The 24,715-nt window shown below is 35.3% G+C and overlaps 1 protein-coding gene across 3 annotated transcripts in view; it reads left to right on the plus strand.

Annotated features, from left to right (window-relative positions):
• IPO11 (importin 11) overlaps window positions 1–24,715 on the plus strand; it is a 93,429-nt gene that overhangs the window by 43,538 nt on the left and 25,176 nt on the right. For all 3 annotated transcript variants that reach the window (XM_032205742.1, XM_032205741.1, XM_032205743.1), the window contains exons 21-29: window positions 920–1,036; window positions 3,782–3,895; window positions 6,758–6,873; window positions 8,407–8,483; window positions 15,935–16,014; window positions 16,714–16,794; window positions 21,843–21,938; window positions 23,308–23,421; window positions 24,218–24,339. In XM_032205742.1, coding sequence (XP_032061633.1) covers window positions 920–1,036; window positions 3,782–3,895; window positions 6,758–6,873; window positions 8,407–8,483; window positions 15,935–16,014; window positions 16,714–16,794; window positions 21,843–21,938; window positions 23,308–23,421; window positions 24,218–24,339 — 917 coding nt within the window. The remainder of the gene's footprint in view (window positions 1–919; window positions 1,037–3,781; window positions 3,896–6,757; window positions 6,874–8,406; window positions 8,484–15,934; window positions 16,015–16,713; window positions 16,795–21,842; window positions 21,939–23,307; window positions 23,422–24,217; window positions 24,340–24,715) is intronic.

Genomic DNA, 24,715 nt, shown 5'->3' on the forward strand with positions numbered 1-24,715 from the left:
ATGCTCAGACAGTATGTATGCTGTTGTTAGTGAGTAGTTTCCTTCTTGCCTGTTTCAAACAGTACTTCCAAACATTCTGTTGCACATCAGTACTAAACATAGACATGTGGTTAAAATAGTGCATTAAAAACATGGATTTGTTCTCCTATTTTGGTGTTTCTTAATGTGGTCATCATTGCTGGCATTGAATAAACAAAATGCTACTTATAAATGCAGCAAAAAATTATGTTGATATTTAAATGTAGCAGGTGTTTGTCCTCATTAGGTTGAGACCTCTGTGTTAACTGTAACTTTGGGGGGGGAGGAGGAGGGAATGAAATGCAGAGTGTATCTATACTCTAAACATTGGTTAAGATGTCTTTTTAAGTTCAAAATCTAATTTTTACCTTCTGATCCAAGAGCTGGAAGATCATACTTTTGCTCTAACCCTAGCAAAGTGTTCCGTCTGGAGCGAAGGTTTTCAGCTTCATAGAATTTTGTTTGTGAAATCATGTTCATACTATCTGAAACACGAAAATGATCTGTGTTCAGATTGATTACATACTTGAACTGTTACGTAAGAGCGTATCTGAATTATGGTGGTTAGTCTGTGGATATCTAATGTGCATTTTTCCAAATGAAAGAGTAACATTTTGCACACTTCTATGAAACTTGAAAGTCACTTAATCTTTCAGTGTTGTAAGTGTACTGAAAAACTAACAATTCATATTACTGATTGGAAAGGGTTCTTCATCAAGAGGGTGGTTGAGCACTGTTTGGACAACGCTCTCAAAATTAGGGTTTGATTTTTGGGTGGTACAGTGTAGAGCCAGGAGTTGGAGTCAATGAATGTTGTGGGTTCCTTTCGACTCAGGGTGTTCTATGTTTCTTGGATATTTTTTTCGATGGTCTAATACCTAGTTCTTTTTTTTTCTTTTAGTATCTGGAATCCATGTTTACACTGCTCTTTCAACTACTTCAGGAAGTAACAGAATGTGACACAAAAATGCATGTTCTTCATGTTCTGTCATGTGTGAATGAGAGAGTCAATGTACAGGTATTTTTTCTTCTAGAATTCAGACAGTGTTAGCTTTATATTAACACCACAGAACTTACTGTTTTGGGCTTTTGCAAAAATAGTAGAAAAATAGCATTGGTTAGTCGACTGGTTGTTGTTAGAGTAGGTGCCTGTATTATTTCCTTTATTTGGTCATCTACTTTTTAGTTTTCATTTATCTCTTTGTGTAATATTGTTCTTGTTCCATGTTCTGGTTTAACACGTCCAGCAGCTAGATACCACACAGCCGTTTGCTCACCCTTCCCCCTCCCTGTCTGGGATGGGGAAGAGAAATGGGAAAGTGAAGCCTGTGAGTTGAGATGGAGACTGTTTATTAAGACAGGAAAATAATAATAAAAATAATAATAACAATAATGATGATAATAGTATTACTAATAATGTGTACAAAGCAAGTGATGCACAATGCAATTGCTCACCACCCGCTGACCGATGCCAGCCTAACCCCAAGCAGTCTGGCCCTCCCACCCCAGCTAGCCACCCCTATATATTGTTCAGCATGACCCCATATGGTATGGAATACCCCTTTGGCCAGTTTGGTTCAGCTGCTCTAGGTCTGTCCCCTCCCAGCTCTTGCTGTACCCCCAGCCTGCTCGTTGGCAGGACAGAGTGGGAAGCTGAAATGTCCTTGGCTTGGTGTAAGCACTGCTCTGCAACAATTAAAACATTGGGGTGTTATCAGCACTCTTCTCATCCTAAGCCAAGACATAGCACCCTACCAGCTACTAGGAAGAAAATTAACTCTGTTCTAACTGAAACCAGGATATTCCATTACTATAACTTTTTAAATTACTATTTATTTGTGGGATTCACTCACTTTTTGGAGTACAGAATGCATTTCTCTGCTTATTTTAATGCATTTCTTGCAGTTTTCATTTTTTCCATTTTGTATCTAGTTATATCATCTTACATCTGACCTATAACTTTATTAAACCTTATATATTAGACATTTCTGGGGACAAAATGCTTTATATTCCCAAGGAATTCTCATTGGCATGGGTAAGGGTTAGGATTGCCTGTACAGCACTAGTTAACACAAACTTGGAATTTAACATGCAGTTACCAACTTCCTGCTAAAGTATATAGTTTGGTTTAAACTTAAAAGATGATATTTTTTGCAGAAGTAAAAATGAATCGTTGACTGCTTTTGTCTCTCTTCTGGTTTGCTGTATTACTCTATTAAGGGCAGAGACAGTGCATGCTTTGTAGTTTCTCCACCTTCTACAAGTAATTCTGTGTGAGAGCCAAATGTAGCTCTCTTAATTTTCCCTCGTAGGAACAGTCAATGTGATAGCAGATTTATCTGCATTTTGTATTTATATCAGCCATGGAAAAGCGACTTCAGTAAGAGTCTTTGAGTCTGTTAAGGTTAATTCATTATTAAGTACTGTAGTAAAAAAGTAGACTAAAGTTTTAGCCATGTAGAGCATCATAGAGAAAATTAGGTTAGGACAACCATCTGGAGGTACAATGCAAGCTCACACAGCATGTCAGAGTTTATTCAGGACCCTCTCCAGCTGAATTTTGAACATCTCTGACAATGGCAATTCTGCAGTCTTTGTTTTGAACTGAATGCTTGGTGTTTTATAATAACTGTGGATAAAAACTAGCATCTGGCTATTGACTGTTGTTTCTGGGAGAAAGCAGTTGCTGTGTGGTTTTATTTGTGCTTTCTTTTTAGTAGGGGAGAAGCTTTTCAGATGACACTCTGTGTGTCATCTGAAGGGTTCATATAGGTTTTAGAATTATGTTTAGTGTCCTGTCATGGGCTCTTTCATTCTTGTCATTATCACAGGGTAGATGTAACCCTGTAGTGATTCTGTCTTTCTCCCCAGAGCTGACAACATTGTTAGTTTGAACTAGAATTCAGTGGGAAGTGACGATTTTCTTATTTCCATTTAAAATTTTATACTATTCCTTCTCAAAAAAAAATCTAAGTTTTGATGTACATTGGAACATTTATATCTGAGTTTACTTCATTTTTCTTGCTTTTTGTACTTTTCACCATTTTGGAAAACTTCTTAAACTTAAAATAATCTTTAGGGATTTATAAATGCTTAATTCTCAAATCTTAAGCACAGAAAACAAAACTCTAGCTTGTTAATAGTCCTGCTGTTACAGATGTCAAGAGAACAGGCATACACTTAAAATGTGCAATAGGTAACTTCTTGGTTATTTTGCTTGCAATTGAGTTTGTGTTTTGTTTTTTTGTTTTTTTTTTTTTTTTGCTGAAGTCCTGTGTGTTTTTTTTTTTGTTTTGTTTTCCCAGAAATATGATGATGATAGATGTAACAGCTTCAGATTAGTGTCCTGCTCTGGAAACTTAGTATGTTTGAAAACTTCATATAAAATAGCATTCAGGAACTACACTGTCTCTAAGGATCCTTTTTCCTGGCACTGCTTCTGGCTTCTGGCCTTCTTAATTCAGCAATTGTGTTGTAGTGAAGACGCATATGATGCAGATATTGAAATGTCTTCAGTTATTAAGTTACCATTCATGTTCTATTTAATACTTAAGCTTTATTGTCACCACAAATGTTACCATGTTAGATGTGAAATGTTAGCAGGTTGTTTTCAAACCCCTGTTCGGTCAGAAATCACTTCAGTCACAGAGTAAGGAATATGCTGTTTAAGGGAAACCTCTTAAATCTGTCAGAAATCATGTTTGGGGTAAATTAATGGTATTTTTTCACATATTAAGAAACACATTTGTGTTTTGAACTTCAGATACGACCATATGTAGGATGTTTGGTTCAGTATTTACCACTCCTTTGGAAACAGAGCGAGGAGCACAATATGCTTCGGTGTGCCATTCTGACCACTCTAATCCATCTTGTTCAGGTAAGATGTCAAAAGTACAGAAATGTTGCTGGTGTTTCCTTCACTTTTCTCTTATCAATCATGTCTGCACGCTCTCAGTGTGTACGTGTGTTTGGGGGGGGGGGGTATAATTTTTTACATATTTATATAGATAAATTTGGATATACTTTACATATTTTGGCTTTAAAGACTATTTTTAAATGCTATTCAGTCTTATAAAAACATAGTGCTATGAATGGAGATAACCACAGCTATTCGTTTATATTTATAATATTTAAGTATTCAACTGTTTTGTTTCCAGAGGGTTGTTCAGGAAAAGCAGTTCTTTAAGCACATAAGCTTGTGTTCTGGAACATTTTAGTTTGGTTTTGTTATCTTGGAATTGAACCTCTTTTGGTGTCTGTAAAACATCTTGTTCTGGCTTCCTTTCTATCCCAGAAGACATTCAGAATGTCAGTCTCTTCTGACAATGTATATGCTTCAGACTTCAGCAGTGCAGGTGCACCTGTTTCCCCAATGTGTTTCATTCAGCTCTCAAGGATGCAAAATTCCTATTTTGGTTGCAGGCTTCGTGACGAAAGTGAGCCATTTCTAAATCATCGGCTGAGAAGTAGGCCATCATAACTAGCTTCAGAGCAGTGCCTGGTTTTTTAATTTGGCTTTTAATTCAGGTTATCATTAAATGTTTATCGTTTAATCCTAACTCTTTGGTTTAATGTCTTTCAAGGATTTTTTTGGCATTAACTAATTATGGGTCATCTTTAGCATTCTGACCCTTCTGTTACCATTTTTACTGTTGTCTTTTTACTATATAATCCATGATACCTGTAATGTGCTCTTACAATAATTTCTGCAACATTATGTAGCACGTGAGAAAAATACTTTTTCTCAGCTTTTATGATGTTCTCTTCTGCTTTGTTCATGTGTTATATGGAGCAGAGATAATAGCAGCTTTGAGTTGCCTGCTTTGTTATATAATTAATTTGCTTCACAAATACTTGTGTTTGAATTTCAAATTTTGATTTTCTTTTGAGAACTCATCCATGCTTATAAGTCTTTTTGAGTATACTTGAGTATTTTGTCTTTCTCAATGTTTGCTTTAAAATGGTATTGTCAAAGCTATTAATTTAAGTATGGTCTGTCACCTTACCTTTATTAATGACAGCAGCTTCTAAGTAAAATAACATAAATGTAGTAATACTGAGAATAAAGGTAAATACAATGATTCTTAGACCATTTTGTTGTAGGTTTTTGTAGACGTTTTTGTAGTTCTGCATGTTGTAGGAAACTTTTCCTGGCCCATAATATATTGATGGTGTTTATCAATGTTAGGTTTCATTTGCACATAGTTCGTTTAGTTAATTTTATATAGTTCCCTTGACAAAGATAGATCTAGGTATAACTAAAAGACAATGATAAGATCTAGGTATAAATAAATCCTTTAATCTGAAATAACAAGAAATATCCCTGGTCTTGGCAGGAAAAAAAATAATGCAGTAAGTTAATTAAAAAAAAGAATAAAGTGATCTATAACCACATACTGCCTGCAGAATTAATGCTATTAAACACTTCCCTAATATGCATTGTATCCCACAAACCAACCTTCTCTAGTCCATACTGTATCTCCAACTAACTAACTAAATAAATGTAGAATTAGCAAAGATTGTGAAGGGCTTCTAGGATGTAGGGTAGCTTCCATACAGGAAAAGATTAAATATGCAGGCAGTCTTGAACCTGGGGAGAGGCATGACTAAAGGGGTATTATTGAAGGTCTATGAAAACATTTAACACTGGAATAAAAGTGTAAAAGGAGCTGTTATACGTTACAACTAAAATAAGTTATCGTTCTTTTAAAAGGCAGGTTAGTTCATTAAAAAAAATAATAATAATAATTCCATAATGCATAAATTGTGGAATTTCTTACAGGCCACCATGGAGGCCAAAACAAAATAAACTCAAAAGAGTTTAGACACATTTATGGAAGGCTCTTTGTTGTTGTTGTTGTTGTTTCTCTTTTAATCAAAATTTATTTAAAAACAGGAATAATAAATTATTCTACAAAACAAAGTGTTAATTGAAAAATATCAGTTTTAAACTCAAGTTTACAAATGTTAGTAATCATATAAAAGTTGTATTCAATTAGCCTTAATTCTCTCTTGTAGTAATATTGCAAAATGGCCAGTAGTTTCCATTTTAAGAATTCCAATCTTTGTAAAATTTAATTTATGTGTAGCTTCAACAATTTTTATCTTGAGCGTATTTTTAATTGTTTTTTTATTGGCTGATGAAGGAAAGATGTATTTTATATCCTTGGGAAGGAAGACATCTTTGTATATGACTCATGGATTACTTAAAAAAAAAAAAAAACAAAAAAAACAAAAAAAAACTTTATCATTAGTCTGTGAATCTTTGTTTAGGAACAAAATCAAACCCTTCTGCTCTTAGAATGTGTCAAAAGGTTTAGGATATGGTAATGTCCAACTAGTAATTCCTTTCTGATCTTTAGCATAATTTATTCAGCATGTAATCATTTAGTATTTGTTAAAGCTGTGATTTTTTCAATAAATGGAATGGCTAGTAAATGTTATTTAGGAATGTGTATTGTTCCTGCAGACCATTGGTAGCTGCTCATTCTCCAAGTATTGAGAAACTTATATAAACTTTTGTTGAGAGAAAGCTTGAGTATCAAACTAAGCAGCTTCATGTTGTATGAAATGGAAGCAGGTTCAGTGTTTGGTTTCTCAAATGCATGTTTACAGTATATAAACTTCTATTTATATAGTATTACAGATCTTTTTCAGTTCTATCCATGAAATGCTTGAGTTAATTTTTTGAAGCATTTTACTTTTTTTTTTTTTTTTTTTTTTTTACTTACTCCTACAGGGCCTGGGAGCAGACAGCAAAAATCTCTATCCTTTTCTACTTCCGGTTATTCAGCTAAGTACAGATGTTTCCCAGCCTCCGCATGTCTATCTTCTGGAAGACGGTTTGGAGTTGTGGTAAGAAAATTATTTATCAAATTCTAATACTTAATTCTTCTTTTTGTATCTTTGGAAGGAAAAAAAAAGGGATATAACAAAAGCTTTTTAGATATCTTACCTTGACATCTATACTAGACGTTTTTGAAGAAGTAATGTTAAAGTGTTGATAACAGAAACACAGTTGAAAGTGACTACTTGAGTAGGAACTCCTTTTTGAGACAGTTAGTAGAAACATATGGTTTTGTTTAGATAATAAACTGCAAGACAAAGTCTAGAATCTCTTCAGTGTGTATGCTGAACTAACAATTTGACATGCTTGACTTGAGCACAATAACCCACTGATTCTCAGAGCTGGTTGCTGGAAGAGATATGGTGTGTTTTAAAAGAATAAAATTGAGAAGTTATCTTTCAAGTGTCATGCTATCTCATGCTATCTGGTGAGTGAACATAAAATAAGAAGTGGCACTGATCTATTTTTAACTGCCTTCTATAAAGGGAGAAAACAACCTTAACCTGAAACAAATTCAACATATTTTTTTTCTATGGGATAGGAATATATTAAAATTGTCTTAAAAGAGTGAGAGATTAATTAGATCTAAATTGCAGGTAAGTGTCTGTAGTTCAAATGCCTAACCTGAAAATGATCTGTTTTATGTTACAAAGATTTATAATGCAATTGGTAGGGAGGAGCAACTTTAAATTGCAAGATCTTCACAAAATTTAAGACAGGGTTTCAGATCAGCACTTTCATATTTTATCTTACCAACCAAAACCATTCTGTGATTTATCAATGCTGATCTTAAGGTGGTTGTTCTGATGCCTATGCTGAAGAATGTACATGGTATTTTAAGTTGTTCTAGAGCATCAGAGATACCTGAATGGAGCTGGCAGAAATGTCCAGGACTATAAAAACTATTTGAGCTGGTTTCTACCATAGCTCTTGAAGCACTGCACACCTGGTCTTTATACCATCAATATTCCCACTTCTGAGTTCAGCCCAGGATCCCCAAGTCGGATGCTTAAACTTCCTCACTGCTCCATTTTTGAGGTTTTGTTAGTTTATTGTTTTTCTTTTTTTTTTTTTTAACCAACCACGCTCCCACCTGTAAAAGAAAAACCACCAGTAGCATATCTTTGTTTTACTACCTTAGCAAAACTGATGACTCTACTAATGTGTATTTTCTTTTCTCAGAAAGAGCAGTCAGGCATTAGAATGGGTTGCCCAGGGAAATGCTGGAGTCAACACCCCTGGGAGTGTTTAAGGAAAGGGTGGATGTGGTGCTTAGGGACATTGTTTAGTAGGTGATATTGGTAGTAGGGCAATGGTTAGACTGGATGATCTTGGAGGTCTTTTCTAACCCTAATGATTCTTTGATCCTTTATATTGTAAAGGACTGATACTGGACTTGAAATATGCTTCAAGCAATTGTTATGTGGTTTTCATGGGTCATGTACACATTTACTTCAGGTTGCAATGCTTTATATCTGTCAAAACAATTAGTCAATGTTACCCATAAATCATTTGAATTATTTCATCTAATCTATTCTTAGGTTAGTGACGTTGGAGAATAGTCCTTGTCTTACACCTGAGCTCCTGAGAATATTTCAGAACATGTCTGCCCTTCTTGGTGAGCCTTTTACTAATAAAACTTCAGTTTGCTTTTTTTCAACTTCCTGTATTGTTACTGAAAATCTAACACCAAATTTGCTGAGTTTTACTGGTGTGGGTTATATATTTGCCTGTTCTGCTTACAGCCATAATGATGATTTCCAGTTTCAAGAATTGAATTTTCCATTATTAGCTTTTCCATTATTTAGTCAATAATTACATAGGAGGTTTTCAAACTCTCTAAATGTTTAAAAGTGTATTGGACAAGCAACACTGAAATTAAAGGCAGTAGTTTTGCCTGAGTTGTTGCCAAATATAAACTTAATAATGAGAATTAAGGTTCAGATTTTTTTTTTCTTTGCAAATAAATGCGGTATAAAAATTTTGCATTTCAATTTCATTATATAAATATTTTTGATTAATGAAATCTTTAGTTGTGCTTTTTTAGGCTGTGGAACTCATGTAGCAAATATATATATTTTTTAAAGGAATGTTTTTATAAGATTACAGAAGCTGGCTTTCTTCTTATAGAGTGATTTTTGGCTCTTAATATTTTATTCTGACTGAAGGTCAGTAGAAGGTTGCAACACAGTGGGTAGGCAGAAGATAATTCCTTCTGTTACAGTGTTGCTTCAAGTACACTAGGTCTCTAATGACAACTGTGCTCAGGAAAGCTGTATTTTGTACTGGTTTTAGTATTTATCTCCAGATACACCTTTTAGTTTCTGTAGCTGCCCAATACTTACTTTCTCTTCACTCATCTACAAACATTCCCTTTCTCCTCCTTGTTCTTTGTTAGTAGTAGGTAGTCTGCTCTGGGAAACTAACAATATACAAGTGGCCATGATTTTTATGGGTGTATCACACTACCATTCTACTTGTGTTAAGTTCAGAAATGGGCTGTGTTTGTGCTTTCCTTACATTTTCTGTTTCTGTTTTCTGCCTAGTTTTTGAGCAATAAGTTCCATGGAAGTGATAGGGATGAATGGAAACCGTGGCACACACTTCAGACAAAATGTAGATGTATTATGAAATCAGAATCAGATAGTGGCTGGCTTTCTGGGCTGCAAGAAGACATTGCTGGCTCGTGTTGAGTTCCTCATCAACCAGAACCCCCAAATCTTTCTCCTCAGGACTGCTGTCAATCCATTCTCTGTCCAGGTATATTTGTACCTGGAATTTCCCTGACTCATGTGCGAGACCTTGCACTTATGGTGTTGACCTACTTCTCAAGTTTGTCAAGGTCTCTCTGAATGGCATGTGTTTCCTCCAACATGTTGACTGCAGAGCTCGGTGCTGTTGGCAAGCTTGGTGAGGGTGTGCTCAGTCCCACTGTCAATGTTGCTGACAAAGATGTTAAACAGAGCCAGTCCCAATACTGACCCCTGAGGAACACCACTTGTCAGTTGTCTCTATTTGGACACTGAGCCATTCACTGCAACTCTTTGAATGCAGCCACTCAGCCAAATCCAATCCTGTCTCCAATTTAGAGAGAAGGTGGTTGTGTGGGACAGTCTCAAGTGCTTTGCACAAGTCCAGGCAGAGGATGTCAGTTGCTCTTCCCTATCTACCGAAGCTATAACCCCATTGTAGAAGGCCAGCAAATTTGTCAGGCATATGTGCCCTTAGTGAGGCCATGGTGGCTGTCACCAGTCACCACCATATTTTCCATGTGCCTTAGCGCAGTTTGCAGGAGGATGTGCTCCATGATGTTGCCTGGCACAGAGGTGAGACTGACTGGCCTCTAGTTCCCCAGTTGTCTTTTTTTCCCATTAAAAAAAATAGATGTTATGTTTCCCCTCTTCCAACCAGTGGAAACTTCACCAGGCTGCTGTGACTTCTCAAACATGATTGAGTGGCTTAGAAACTTCATTCACCAATTTCTTAGGCTTCTTGGGTGTACCTCATTAGGTCCTGTGCAATTGTGTACTTTCAGGTTCCTTACACGGTCTTAGACCTGATCCTTTCCTACAGTAGTCAGTCCTTTATTCCCCCAGTCCCTGCCTTTACCTTCTGTGACTTGGGTGGTGTGCCTAGAGCACTTCCTGGTGAAGACTGAGGCAAAAAAGTCATGGAGTACCTCAGCCTTCTCAATTTCATGTGTAACCAGGACTCCCATTTTCTTCTTGAGAGCACCTGTGTTTTCCCTAATCTTCCTTTTATCAGGGATGTACTTGTAGAAGTTCTTGTTGTTGCCCTTGACATCCCTGGCCATATTCAATTCTACCTGGGCTTTAGCTGTCCTGACTTGACCCCTGGCTGCTCAGACAGTGTCTCTGTATTTGTCCCAGGTTACCCATCCTTGCTTCTATCATCTGTAGGTTTTCTTCTTGAGTTTGAGTTTGACCAGGAGCTCCTTCATCCATGCAGGCCTCATGGTGATTTTGCCTCACATCCCCTGTGTTGGGATGCATCGTTCTTGAGCTTGGAGGTGATTGCTGCAGACAAGGCTGCCTTTGAGCTTCACATTCCCCACAAGCCCCTCGTTCATGAGGCCCTAGAGAACGAGGTCTATCTTCTAAGCTTGTAACAACTTGTTTTATTTTTTAATGAATCCTGGAGAAGAGCGAGACACTCCTTTGGAAAAAAGTACATTCCTCAAAGGAACATTTCTTATTTTTATTAAAGAAAGTTAGTGTATGATACTGACAGCATAAATACTACATATAAGCTAGGCAAGTTTTACTTAAGGTGAGGCTTCAGACATGCTTCTGTCAATTTTTCCTACATCAGAGATGGAGTTGAGTGGTGAAAATACAATTGCACTTGCAATATGTAATCATAAACTGATTTCCTTGTATAGCCTTGTGGAACTCGTTTACTTCTTGATCATTTTTCTGACAAACTTTTGTTTTCTGACTGCCTTTTCAGTCAAAAAAAACTATGATTTCTATAATCCAAATTAGTTTATGTTTTCCAGAAAGCAGAAACCATTCTGATGCATATTTTGCGTGCAATTCAGTTTTTTGTTATATCTGGCTGGACTGCTTCCACATATCATAAACATGGCAATGCAATATTGAAATAGTGCTTGAATTTAAAGTTAGTGCTAAATTTATTTTCAAGTTATGTCGTTACAAAAACTGCAATATTTCTAGTATGCCTTAGGCACCTGCTTTTTCGATACATTGTACTTGTAAAAGGGATCCTCCACTTAAATCCAGTGCAACAAAAACGTTTAAGCTGCAGCCACCTGAAGAAGAAAATATGTTAATCAGAAATGACTGTCCAAGTTGGTTAAATTACTGCTCAGTCTTAATTCTATAGTAGTTTCTCCAGTAGACAGTGGCAGTAATGATATGAAACTTCCAACATTTAAGAAAAACACTCCTTTACCCATCCTTCCCACCATGGTGATATAACTGGCAAGTTTGTTTATTTTCAGTTGGACAGATGCAGAAACCCATTTGACTTTTGAGATCCTCAAATTCTTAATCTCAAGATCCTGATGTCTTATGTGCCCTAACTTTCTGAGGTAAAATACATGAGAAAAGTGCACTTGAGTCTGGTTCTCATTCAGTCTTAAGTTTCCAAAGTGGAAGCTGTAAAGCAAATCTGGTGAAAGGGGGGTCATAAGTAGATGATTGCTTTGCATATGTCTTTCAGAGCTGGCAGGGACCTATCTTCAAGGCACTCCACAAAATTATTTTGTTGGAAATACAGTATAAGGAATATGAACCTTCTGACCTTCAGTTTCTGAATTTATTCTTACTGAATGGAATTACTCTAATACACAAGTAATATAATTGTGTTTCTGCTGTGATTAACTAACTACTCTGTCAGCGACTGTGTTCTTCTGAAAAAGTGTGCTATTAGAGGTCAAGATGGTTGAACTAGAAGAGCTGGAAGGAAAAGAAGAGGAAAGTTCTTAGATAAGGTTTTTTGGACATCAGAGAGAGGCAGCATACTCTGTCCTGCTGAGAATGAGAAAGTGGTTGTGGGAGAAGCCTTTATGCTAGAGAAGAGAAGTTCCGTATGCATTTTGTTTTCTTATTTCATCTTCTTCACTTCCAGATAATGATTTTTAAGACTTGTTATTAATGTTACCTCTCATAGAGGTACTGTATTCATGTATGCATAGGTGACAAACTACTATAGGAATTGAACTGTGTATGTAATAGTGCAGCTTTGATAACTCACCCAAAGGCACCGTGGAAAATAGTGTTGATGACCATTTGTATGTAAGCATATGATTAAGGAGGTATAGAAAACAGGCTGACAGTCGTAGATTGTATATTGTTGAGTTTGTTGGCTTTTCACAGTGTTGTAGCTTTTGCTTTGAACTAACTTCTTTCATGGATGAGGTCCTGTGCTTACATGGTTGTGACTGTATACCATATTCTTTAGCGAAGTGGTATAAAATTGAATGAAATACATTGTGAACAAATTGTCAGGTAGTTTTTGAAGTGCACTATGAATATCACTTAACTGGAACATGTTGCTGTGCTGTGTTTTCTGTTGATGAATTCATATCTAGATGATTGCAAAAGAATGTCACCTGTTGCACAATTCTTATGAAGTGCTCTTATGATGCTTACCGAGATTTGTCTATGATTACTTCCTGGCCCATCGGTAGCACCTGGCAAGCCTGAACTTTGAAGATACCCCTACTACTTCCTCTTATGCTTTCTCTGCTGGAGATAATCTTTACTGATAACAGTACCTTCAGGGTCCTTTGACTTCAATTCCAAACTTAAATTTACAGCATAAAGAAGCAATTGTTCACCTTTGCTTCTCCTAGATCTTTTGGGAGAATTTTTATGACACATATATTCATGTGCCTGTTGGCAAGCTGTTCCAGTGCTGGATACATAAAAATTAGTTTGGGATTTAGTTAGATTTTTTGTTGAGTGTTTTATACATTCCTACTGCTTTTTTCATCGTTTGAGCATCTCTTTTTCATGGCCATGTCACAGGCTTGTGGCATATATCAACATAGCTATATGTCAAACATCTCTTTTACAGTCAACTTCAAGGGGAAAAAATTTAAAAAAAAAGTTTGTTTTTTTAACTAGTTCCAATGTAATATATAGCTTTTCATTTTCAGATAAATCTGAAAGAGCTTTTCATATGTTGGAACTGGATGTGAGTGGTACAAATCAATTAGATTTGCTTCTTAAAGTAATCAGTGCTGTCGTTAAATCTTAAAGATATAGGAATAGAATGTTATATTTGATAAGAGTAATTTCACTTGTATAGCTGACCTTCCTTCAAACAGCGTAGTACTATCACTGATGTATAATAATAATTCACAGCATAATTGTAATATTTAATTTTCATTTCTGCACTGTTAATATTTAAATTCTGAGGAAATATAATTGCCCTACAGAGGGGTTGCAGCAGATTCTCTTAGTGCAGCAGACTGAATAATGTGGAATGGAGGAATATATTCTCTGTGGATGAATGTAATTCTGCAGCAAGACTGCTTAAAATTACAGCTGAATCTGATACAATTTCAGGTTGGGGTATGTCAGAGTCAAAACATACCTGCTTTAAGAAGCATCAGGTTTAACATGAAAAATGCTTTTAGAAGACACTGATCTTTATGCACAGATGACCAATTAAATTTTGTAGTTTGTCTTAACTGTTTTTTTCTTCTGGCAAGAAATAATTTTGCTTGTAATTTTGCTAGTTGATTTTTATTATCTTTCTATCAGCTATCAAAAGCTCAGTAGTATTTCATGTTTAGGTGACCATTTATTTATTTGTCTACTGCACCAGTGTCTGAAACTTAATGTATGGTTGTATTCAATAAAAAAAAAAATTTGCAGGCTTCTAAGAAGAATGTAAGAACTTCAGGGAAAAAAAACAAGTGCAGTATTAGTAGTATCATAGAATAGTTTTCAGTTGGAAGGAAGGTTGATAATGACCTGGTTCCAGCTCCCCTGCCACTGGTGGGGGACTGCCTACTGCACCCGCCCACCCCCCCCCCCCACACTGGATGGGATTGTTCAAAGCCCCAGCCAACCTGGTCTTGAACACTTCGAGGGATGTGGCATCCACAGCTTCTCTGGGCAACCTCTTCCAGTGCCTCACCATCCTCATAATAAAGACTTTCTTCCAAATGTCTAATCTAAATTTTCCGTCCTTTAGTTTAAAACCATTACTCCTTGTCCTGTTGCTACACTCCCTCACACGAGTCCATCTACAATGTTCTTGCAGGCCCTCTTTGAGTACTGGAAGTACATCCCCAACATTCTTTGAGTACTGGAAGGTCCCCCCAGAGACTTCTGTTCTCTAGGCTGAACAGCCCTAAATTTCTTAGCCTTTTTTTTTGTAGGAGAAGTGCTCTAGCCATCTGATCATCTTTATGGCCCTTCTCTGGACTCACTCCAACAGGTCCATGTTTTTCTTATGCTGGGGTCCCCACAGCTTAACACAGTACTCCAAGTAGGGTTTCATGAGTGGAATAGAGGGGGACTACAAAATATGGTAATAAAGTTAATATATCAGAATCTTTTGATGAGGTTATTGGATGGATGACTTGAAAGTCCATCTCTTTTCAAGTAATGATATTTAAATATCTAAAATGAGTGATAATAAGGCATGACCTGTACAATCACTGAGATATCTAAGTAATCATGCATTCAAAGCTCTTCAAGGGCTATGTCATATAACAGAAACTTTAATGATCTTTATAATGAGAAGGGAAAGAAGGAACTGTTCAAACTCTCTAGAAGTTTTCAGATACTGCAATAGAAAACCGGCCATAGTTTCTGTCTTGGAAAATTATCTGTAGAAGTTTTTCCTTTATAAGCATCACTAGGTGTAAGCCCCACTTTCGTAGAGACTGCATGCATTTAAGCCATGGAACGCATACCAGATTTTAGCCAGCTCTTGGAGTTTGTTTAATCTGATAAGGATTATTTTTAGTCTGTGTATCAGATGCTCCATGAGAATGTGCCTTTTTACCTCTTTCTTCAAATTGTATCTGTACGCCATCTATTAGATCTGTGTGCTTTACTTAACTAAAGTAGTCATGGTATGGCCTATAGCTCAGCTTGTTTCAGTCTAGAAGCTCAATACCATTTGACATGGCTCATAGGTCAGACAAGCAGACTTTATTTTGCTCCTTTGATGCAACAGTTACTGAATCAAACAGGAAAGAGATGATGTATCAGAAAGTGCAGGACCCTCATATGTTTCGTCTGTTTGTTCTGTCTTCAGTAGCTTCTTTGTGTATTGTTACATCCAAAACTACTTTTTTTTTTTCTTGATTAGAATTAGCTTTTGGGTTTATAGGATTTCTTGTGCTTCCATATGAGAACACGTTAGCTGAACCCAGTAACCTAGCAGGGAAATAGAATTTGAATGGTACTGAATCTAACTACTTTTTTTTTTTTTTTCCTATTTGTAGGCCTTTGGCACTTTATTGCTGTATGATGAAAACCAGTTTTAAAAGTGGATTGTTTTGGTTGTATTTCAATTTGGCTATGAGTTTCTGAATTGCATGTTTATTTTTTTTTCCAGAGCTGAGTTCAGAAAACCTCAAAAATTGCTTTAAGATCATCAATGCTTATATTTTCTTATCATCGACTGAATTTTTGCAGGTACATTACCATGGTATAATACCTCATATTCCTTATTAAGCACCTTAATTCCCTACTGGCAAGTTATTATTCTTTTTTTTAACAAATGCTGGGAAACATTGGGCACATTAACGTTTATACTTTTGCTCATTTGTGTGTATATAGGAATGTTAAAATCCTAGAATCATAGAATTATGTTGTTTATGGCACGTGGTGAACACTCAATAAAATCAGATTTCTGAAAGATTGAGAATTAATGTTGATCAGTTTAGTAGTTTCCTACCTGAAAAGGTCCTGTGCAGGGCAGTAATCATTACTCTATTGTTTCTCCTGCCAGATTAAAATTATGATAAGTTCTATCAAAAAATGAAAGTTCTATCAAGAAATGAACTAGTGATACAATGCCATGATTTAAAATCTTCTCTGTTAAAAATATCACTAATTGTTTTGAAATATATATGTAAACATATAAAGCTCAGTGCAAGGTGAAATATAGGAGGTTCCACTTAAATATGAGACGAAACTTTCTCATGGTGAGGGTGACAGAGCACTGGAACAGGGTGCCCAGGGGGGCTGTGGAGTCTCCTCCTCCAGGGATATTCAAAACCTTCCTGTGTGATGCAATCTAGGTGTTCCTGCTCTGGCAGGGAAATTGGACTGGTTATCTTCAGAGGTCCCTTCCAGTCGCTGACATTCTGTGCTTCTGTTACTTAATTTCAGATGTATGCTGTTGACTTGTGTCGATCATTTTGTGAACTCTTAAAGGACATCACTACTGAAGGTCAAGTTCAAGCTTTAAAGGTAGAGTACAATGAAAATAATGTTAATATTCAGCTCCAGACATCAGTATTCTTACTTTCTAGTTCTGTCAAGTTTAAATAACATTTTCAAGTGTGAATATAGAACTTGGAGAAAAAAAACAGCTGATTTCACACATCTTATTACAGGAGTCAGAGATGTTTGAAACTACATATTTGAAGTGTATGTATTGGGAGCATGTATACATGCACACATGTATTTTCAAAAAAGTATATTTATATATGTATTTTACCAAGAGAAGGCTAGTATTGTCCCATATAGTCACTGTAAAAGATGATTCTATAATAATTAGCTGATGCACTTGCTGTTCCTGTACCATCTCTGCAATGCTTTAAGTCATGTGATTTCAAGATGTTTTTAAGTAAATTTAGGTAAAGTTTGAGTGCTCTTCTTACAGATTGATTTAGATTAAGAGTCTGAGATCTTCTCCACTTAGATTATTACAGAAAGAAGGTTAGTGTGGGCTTGCACCCTCATGAAAGCAGTTCATTTTGCAGCAAGGTAGCAGCACATTTAAAATGCCAGATGACCAATCACTGTATGGCAAAGATGATGCTATTCTTAGAAAACCATGAGGACACTGAGTTGCAAAACAAAGATTGTTTTGAGTCAAGGTAACTCGATGTTATCTGTGAATATTGGTCACCCAGGGTAGGTGAAGAGAATTTATCAAAGCTTTTCAATTCTAGCTGACTTATAAAATGGAGAAGACAACATAAAAGATACCCACACTTGTAATTACAAATAAGAAGGCAAAACTAAGATGGTTAATAAGTTTTAAAACTTGTCCTATTTGTGTTTTCAGCTTGATTCAGAATTCAAAAAAATATATTTTCCATTATTTGGTTCAAAATGCAACATAAAGAAATGATTCAACTGTAAAAATTTTCAAAATCATTCAGCGCACATCAATAATGTAGATTCATTTTGAGTGTTTCTAATCATTATATGAAAAGAGATAACTACCTAATTGCCATATCTAACAATCCAAATCTGAGATTCATCTGTACCCTGTGAATCGTAATTGATCCCTTTGGTCATACAGTAATTTTACTTCTCAGTATTCAATACCAGTAAGAATAATAATCAAGAGTTCAAGTTTTGTAACTGGCAAGGTAAGGCTGAAGTGATGAGGCTACATATATACATTCATTATAAAAAGTCTTTGTGATTTTATTATTAAATAAGCACAAAGCATCACATTTTTTTTTTTTCCTGCATTTCTGTACAAATAGTAGAATTTAATAGCTCTTGGACCTGTATTTACTACATACTGAATGTATATACTCTTTATCATGTACATATTCTATATCACATTGCTTTGTATAGCACACTTGTGTTTGTACTGTGACATCATGTTCAGCCTATCTTTGCGTTTGTCGTAAGTTGCTTAGTAGTAGCAACAGCTGCTTAGATGGAATTACTGGATGTTTTTTAAATTATTAAAAAAAAAAAAAAAAAACACAAACTATTTCCACACAAACTTGAAATGGTATTATGCAAGAGATCTTGCAAAATTTGTAAGCATTTGAAATATTGTATCTGACCTTTCAAATATTCCTTTTGAGGAGTTTCAGGAGGAAATAAAGTTACAATAAGAACTTTAGTAGTAATACAGGATCATATACTATACAGAATAGTAACTGTAGTTTTACTACTTATATTTTCAGTGGCAGTACTTACTAGGAACTTCATGTTGCTTATGAAGTCCAGTTCATTATAAACACAACAGAGGCAAAAATTAAAATCTCACCTACCTCTTTGGGTTGCACAACTACTTGCAGAAAGAATCTGTGGACAGGGAAACAACAGGAGGAGTTAATAGCCCTCCTCCATTTATAATTCCTGCTGCAGGGAGCATAAGGACTCTAGCTCTGTAGTTTAAAATGTTAATACCTATCCATTGATGGTATTATTTAGAGTCTGTTATTGGGCAAATACATGATATAGCAGCTTTTAATCTGAACCTTAAAATGAAATAACACTAGTAATATGGCATACTTATACACTTGGCTGCAGTGTGACCTTGCAGTAGCCACGGTTTGTCCACTGTAATTTGAATACCTTCCTAGTATGCCTATCTGATCACAAAGGAATAACTGAAATATCAGTGTAAATATTTGTATTTTAAAAAAGAAAGTTTTCTCAGGCATCACCATACTGATGTGTTGAACAACAAAAAAAAGATCAATACTGGCAACAAATGTGGGAGTGTTCTGAAATACTGTGTTACATACAGGTTTGGTTTGTTTGAAAATAGGCCTTAGAGCAGTAAATAAAAGCATAAGGTTGAAGAACCTTAATTTGGTTAAGGCTTAAGACAAGTAGTAATAAGACAATTTATTACAAGATTGCTGAGGCTTGATGCAACTTGATTTTCAAATTATCTGAGATTAAACAATGTGTTTTTTCTGCCGTTTTTATCCAAAGATAAGTGATGCTATAAACAAATCCGTAGAAATAAGGCACACACACAAACACACACGAAAAAGGAAATAAAGGGGATAGACCTAGTGAACAAAAAGTAATTCTGTTATTACTCCAATACTAAGAGTAGCATATAAAATAAAAAGGAGAGATCTAAAGCAATCAAAACTGGCTTAAATGGGTTTTCTGTGTGTGTGTATGATGACTGTATTAACGCATGTCTTAAGACAGTTGAAATGATTGCTAAATTATTCTGTCAGTAGCAGTGGTTAGTGTCTAAGGAGAATGAGAGGATTATGGAGCATGAGAACTTAGATCATCTGTCTTACAATAACTCATAACTGTCAAATGTGTTAGGTAAATAAATACCTTTTTCTCTTCTGGAGGAGGTTGTATCAAATGTTAATCCTCTTGTCAAAGAAGTTCTGACTTTTGTGGTCACTTGAAAATTCTTCTGAGATATGGGACTTCAAAAACTCAGATTCTTAATATTTTAACTACTGCTGCATTTAGATTCAGGAGCAATAAAGTTATTGCTTACAAAAATTTACTTCAGGTAGTTTTAGTCTATAAAGTAAGCCTGCAATAAAGAAAACTCTTCCCCTTTGTTTGTGATAAAAGTCCTATTCTACAAGTTTTTGAACATCACTTTATTAAGAAAAACGAACTTGTCTGGTAGTGTTGGCAAATAATGAGTTTTTCTTGGGAGTTTGAATGTTGCCAAGAGAGACTTCTTGGTAACATTCTATCAGTTTAAAACCTCTGTTCTGTTAGCTCAAAAATAGGTTTACAAATAATTAGAAGATACTTCTGTTGCTCTTGGTGGTCTGCACATCAATATTATTGGTGAACATACTACACTGTATTTTAATGATGACAATCTCTATATATCTCCTCGATCCTTTCATAAGATTACCAGTTTGAGTCTTGGATGGACTTCTACTTCTCTAGGCTGGTAAATGTGTACCTCACTCTCATGAGCAAAGTGTCTTAAGTCACTTACATGTATAGATGAGAAAGGAAAGGCATTTATGACTCTTTTTCCCTCAGGTGGACTTTGTTCTCCTTGTTGTCAGGTTAACAAATTGGTTCCAGAGTTTAAACAAGAACTAAACAACTGTATTATTTCAGAGGAGTGCAACAGACTCTTTCATCTACAGGAAGGAGCCTCTTTGTTGAGATTTCAGCAGCACACTTTTTTGGCTGCTAGCCTCAAAGTATCCACAGAGTTTAATAACCAGCTTGTTGAAATCAGTCTCAGTGCTGTTAATTAATGGTAAAGTCTTTATCTAGTAAAATACATTTATTAACAACCCTTCTGTGCTGGACCTTTTACTTGGGTCCACATGCAACTGAAAAACAGGTTGTATGCACTACACATAGCAAATTCCCAATACTTGCAACAGAATTAGCAATCTGAATCATCCCCAATATCATTTGGTATGCAAATTAGAGCCCCATAATACATGTTTTACCTTAGTGGTACATAGTACTTTTTTTCTTTGCAGGAAAAAGATTTTCCTTCTTAGCAAGTAATGTCTGAGTCTTTTCAATTATGTGCTACTCTTGCTGTTTCATCCTACCATTATTTCTACACATAACTCAACACCAGTGTTTTTTAAGGACCTGCAGGGTTAGTGTTACAACTGCTTTTCAACTCTAGTGGAAGCAAGGAAAGATTACATACGGTTTATTGCTGCCTGTAGCAATTTCTTCTCTTAAATTTGAAAACTGAAGTCTGGTCAAGTCTTGTATGTAACCAAGCTGTTATAATATACTTTTATACATGTAGCATACATTTATGTATCTTTCTCACAGGAATCTTTCCAATCTTATTTAACATCCATCTCTTTCTTATTTTCTACTCCATAATCCAAAATTGACCAAGTAAATCTACTAAATAACCTGGACAAGATTTTGTGGGAAAGCTGGCGACCTCTTTTATCAAACTTGCCACTTTGTGGCTTCAATCAAACTTGCCGATGTGTGACATCAAAATTCACTATAAATAAGCAATATTAACATAATCTCTTTGGGGGGAGGATCTATTGTATAGGAAATGCAAGATTATAATTTCTCAAACCATTTTTCTCTTTTGTGCTTTTTTCTTTAAAAGCCTTAATTTAAATACTTTATCATATCCAGTTGCAAACTTTATGAAGTAATCCTGCATGCATTAGCAAGTTTTGACTCTGAGCTTAATCTCCAAGAGCAAGCATCTATTTAAATGAAGCTGTTGGCCATCCACTAAAAGGGAGGAGCTGAAACACAATTCTTGCTTAATTTCTCAAATCATTAAATTTACTGTTACATATCTCATGAAATAAAAAGCCATAACTCTTTAGTGCAAGTATTTAATCATTTTATTTATTAAAGAGAAATTCCTTTAAAGTGGCTTGGCTTCTCATGTCAGTTGGCCATGTGAGAATGAAAGCAGGTCAGGTTTGCAGAGCACTTAACTAGAACGTACTTTCAACAGTCCTGGGTTTTGTTAATGGTAAATATCGTACCAGAGTTTTATTTATAGATAGGTATATGTAGTTTTAAAGTTTCAATTATGGTTTTTAAATGTATTTATTGTCTAATTTTATTTTGTTCTTAAGGTTGTGGAAAATGTCCTGAAAGTAAATCCTGTTTTGGGTCCTCAAATGTTTCAGCCCCTTCTGCCATCAGTATTCAAGGGGATTATAGATGGGGAGGTAAGAGTTTTTCTTTTTGTCCTCTCTACTTTTCCTTTTGAACAGGAAAGTACCTTCAATTGTCTGGCCCAGTTTTCTTGTGTTGGTATTTCTCTCTTTTTCTCTAGTTTTAAGTCCATCTGATAACTCTTTGACAGCTATTTTCATAAGTATTTTCAGCTATTTTCATTAAGTATGTAGTAAAAATGGTAGCACAAGAGTTAAATCTATTCATCACTTATTTTTTCATCTAATGTTCATTATAATAAAATACCACAAGTTTTATTATTCTGTTCCTTCACCTTTAACACTGAAAATTTGCTATGACTGCACTGGTAGCACTTAAATGCTTTGTAGGTATTAGGGCTTTTTGGTGTGTCTTTTTTGTGATATACTACTCATTCTTCAGTGTACGTGCATCAGAGAAAAGCAAGCTGGAATGTAGGGAGAAGAGTGACTTGACCTCTTTTTTTTTTTTTCTAATTGACATAACTAATATGAAGAGCTGAAGAATGTGAGAATGATTTATGTAAGGTGGAAGCAAGTTTCATATTTTGTTTACTTAAATGTCTTTGTTTTCTCTGCGCCTTCAACAAATTTGTATGTTGGACAGAAAAGAGTAAAATCAAATATGCTTTAACCAAGTACTGATAGGAGGAGGAAAAGGTATTTTTACTGGCAGAACTGGTGGGTGAAGTTCTCTCTGCTTGTGACCTCTTTGATCAAAACATCTCCTTTTTTATCAATATTTGACTTGTACTGTGATTAAGTTAAATAACACATGTCCAAGATTAGACTAAGTAATATTGCTTAATAGTTTTATTTTTGCAGTACAAAAAAAAAAAAGGACTTTGAACAGGTATTAATGTGTTAACATTTTCAGGTAAATGTTGGAGTTCTGTTTTTCAGGTAGGCAGTTCTGCAAGATACATTATTAGATGTTGGATTTATCTGTAGCTTCTTTTAAAATGAAAATAAAAGATAAGTAACAACTTCAGAAATACTAGCTGTGTTTATTGTTACTAAAACTTAAAACGCTATTTTGTAACCATAATCAATATTAAGAATAACTTTTTATAACAATGAAGTATATTGCTTATTTTCAAGCTGCTGACTTTTAAATATATATGGTGAAATTGTTTTGCTTGTTGTCATGGCTGTTTGAGAGTAACAGACCATGGATTGCCATGTTTCTCATTTTGTAATTGTCAGTATACTCTTTGGTAACAATTGCTCAATATTGTGTTCTAGGAACATTTAAAATTATAATTTAATAAAATATATAAAGGATGCATGTAAATGTTTTCTGTGCATTTCTGTGCTGTATGTTAAGTATTTTTAACACTCGATTGAACTAAATATGCTTTGTTTTGGTTTACTTTTGTTTCAGAGATACCCAATGTTGATGTCTACTTATCTGGGTGTCATGGGTAGAGTTCTACTACAAAATACAAGTTTTTTTTCATTACTTTTGAACCAGATGGCATGTGAATTGGGTCAGGAGGTAAGGATGTTTGTCTTGGTATTTCAACAGGGTTTCATGTGGAAATCTCGCATTCTTCTGACGTGAAAAAAAATATTTCCCTGTGTTTTCAGTGCTTCTTCCTCCCCAGTACAAGCATGTTCCCTTTCTCCTGCTTTGTTCCTTCTCCTGAGCTCCTTCACCAAGTTTTGTGTGTTCCCTCAATTTTTTTAAAACATCTCAAGAAATTTTATACAATCTCTAGATTTTCTTCTTGCTGTATTCTGTTATGATCTTTATAAGCCTTCTTAGTTTGCATGATGCTTCAGGGTGAGAGTTGCTTTCCTTGTTGCACCTTGATGGTTTTGTACCAGGGACAATGGTTTTAATTGTTCACCATTGATTCACCAGCACATTGAGCTGGTTCAATGTGCTCAGTTTTCAATTATGAGGTTATTGAGGCAGGCTCCTTTGCTACAAGTGTTTTGCTATGTCTTGAAGAGGAATTTAATAATTTTCTTCAGGTTTAAACAGAAAAAGACAAGTCTCTGCCACCAGTGAATTTTTTTTTTTTTAAGAGTAAATTCACATGGCTTACATGTGCTAAGATTCTCATACGAAAACTGAGTAATTCAGTGTTCTGAATCTGCGCGCTCTGTCTGTGAACTAAATACATTTGTAATTTCAAGGTTACAATGGTAACTGTGGTTCAAGGCCTGGAAGCATGATCAATTAATGATTTTAAAGGGGGGTGGGGGATGTGGAGAGGCATGGAAAAATAAAAATACACCACTTGCTTCAACTTCTGTCACATTTATGTAACTGTTTCCCATTGCAGTTGGACCAAATTCTTGGTAACATGATTGAAATGTGGGTTGATCGCATGGATAACATCACTCAGCCAGAGAGAAGAAAGCTGTCTGCTTTGGCATTGCTTTCACTTCTACCATCATTGAACGGGTGAGAGAATTCAAGACGCATTAAAATAGTTCTTCAGAGCCCCTTTAGACAGTTTGTAAGACCTTTCACAATATTGCAAATTAATATTCGAATATTAGTAGTTTTATTGCATCTTTATTTAGGGCTAAAGAAGCTTAAAAAGATAAAATTTTGATGCTACATTATATTAATCTTTTCATTGGATTTGTAGTGATACAGCAATAAGTTTTTTTTAGCTTCTTTGAAAATGTCATTCAGCAAAAGTGAGGAAACTACAGTATTTTTTGACCATAATTTATAGTGTACATTCTCATGTTAGTATCGGATTAGCTGCTGCTCTCATATGTGGTTCTTTGAGTTGGCTCATTAATCTTTTGATGTCCCTTCTAGGGAATAA

The sequence above is a fragment of the Aythya fuligula genome, chromosome Z (assembly GCF_009819795.1).
Source record: "Aythya fuligula isolate bAytFul2 chromosome Z, bAytFul2.pri, whole genome shotgun sequence".
Classification (NCBI taxonomy): domain Eukaryota; kingdom Metazoa; phylum Chordata; class Aves; order Anseriformes; family Anatidae; genus Aythya; species Aythya fuligula.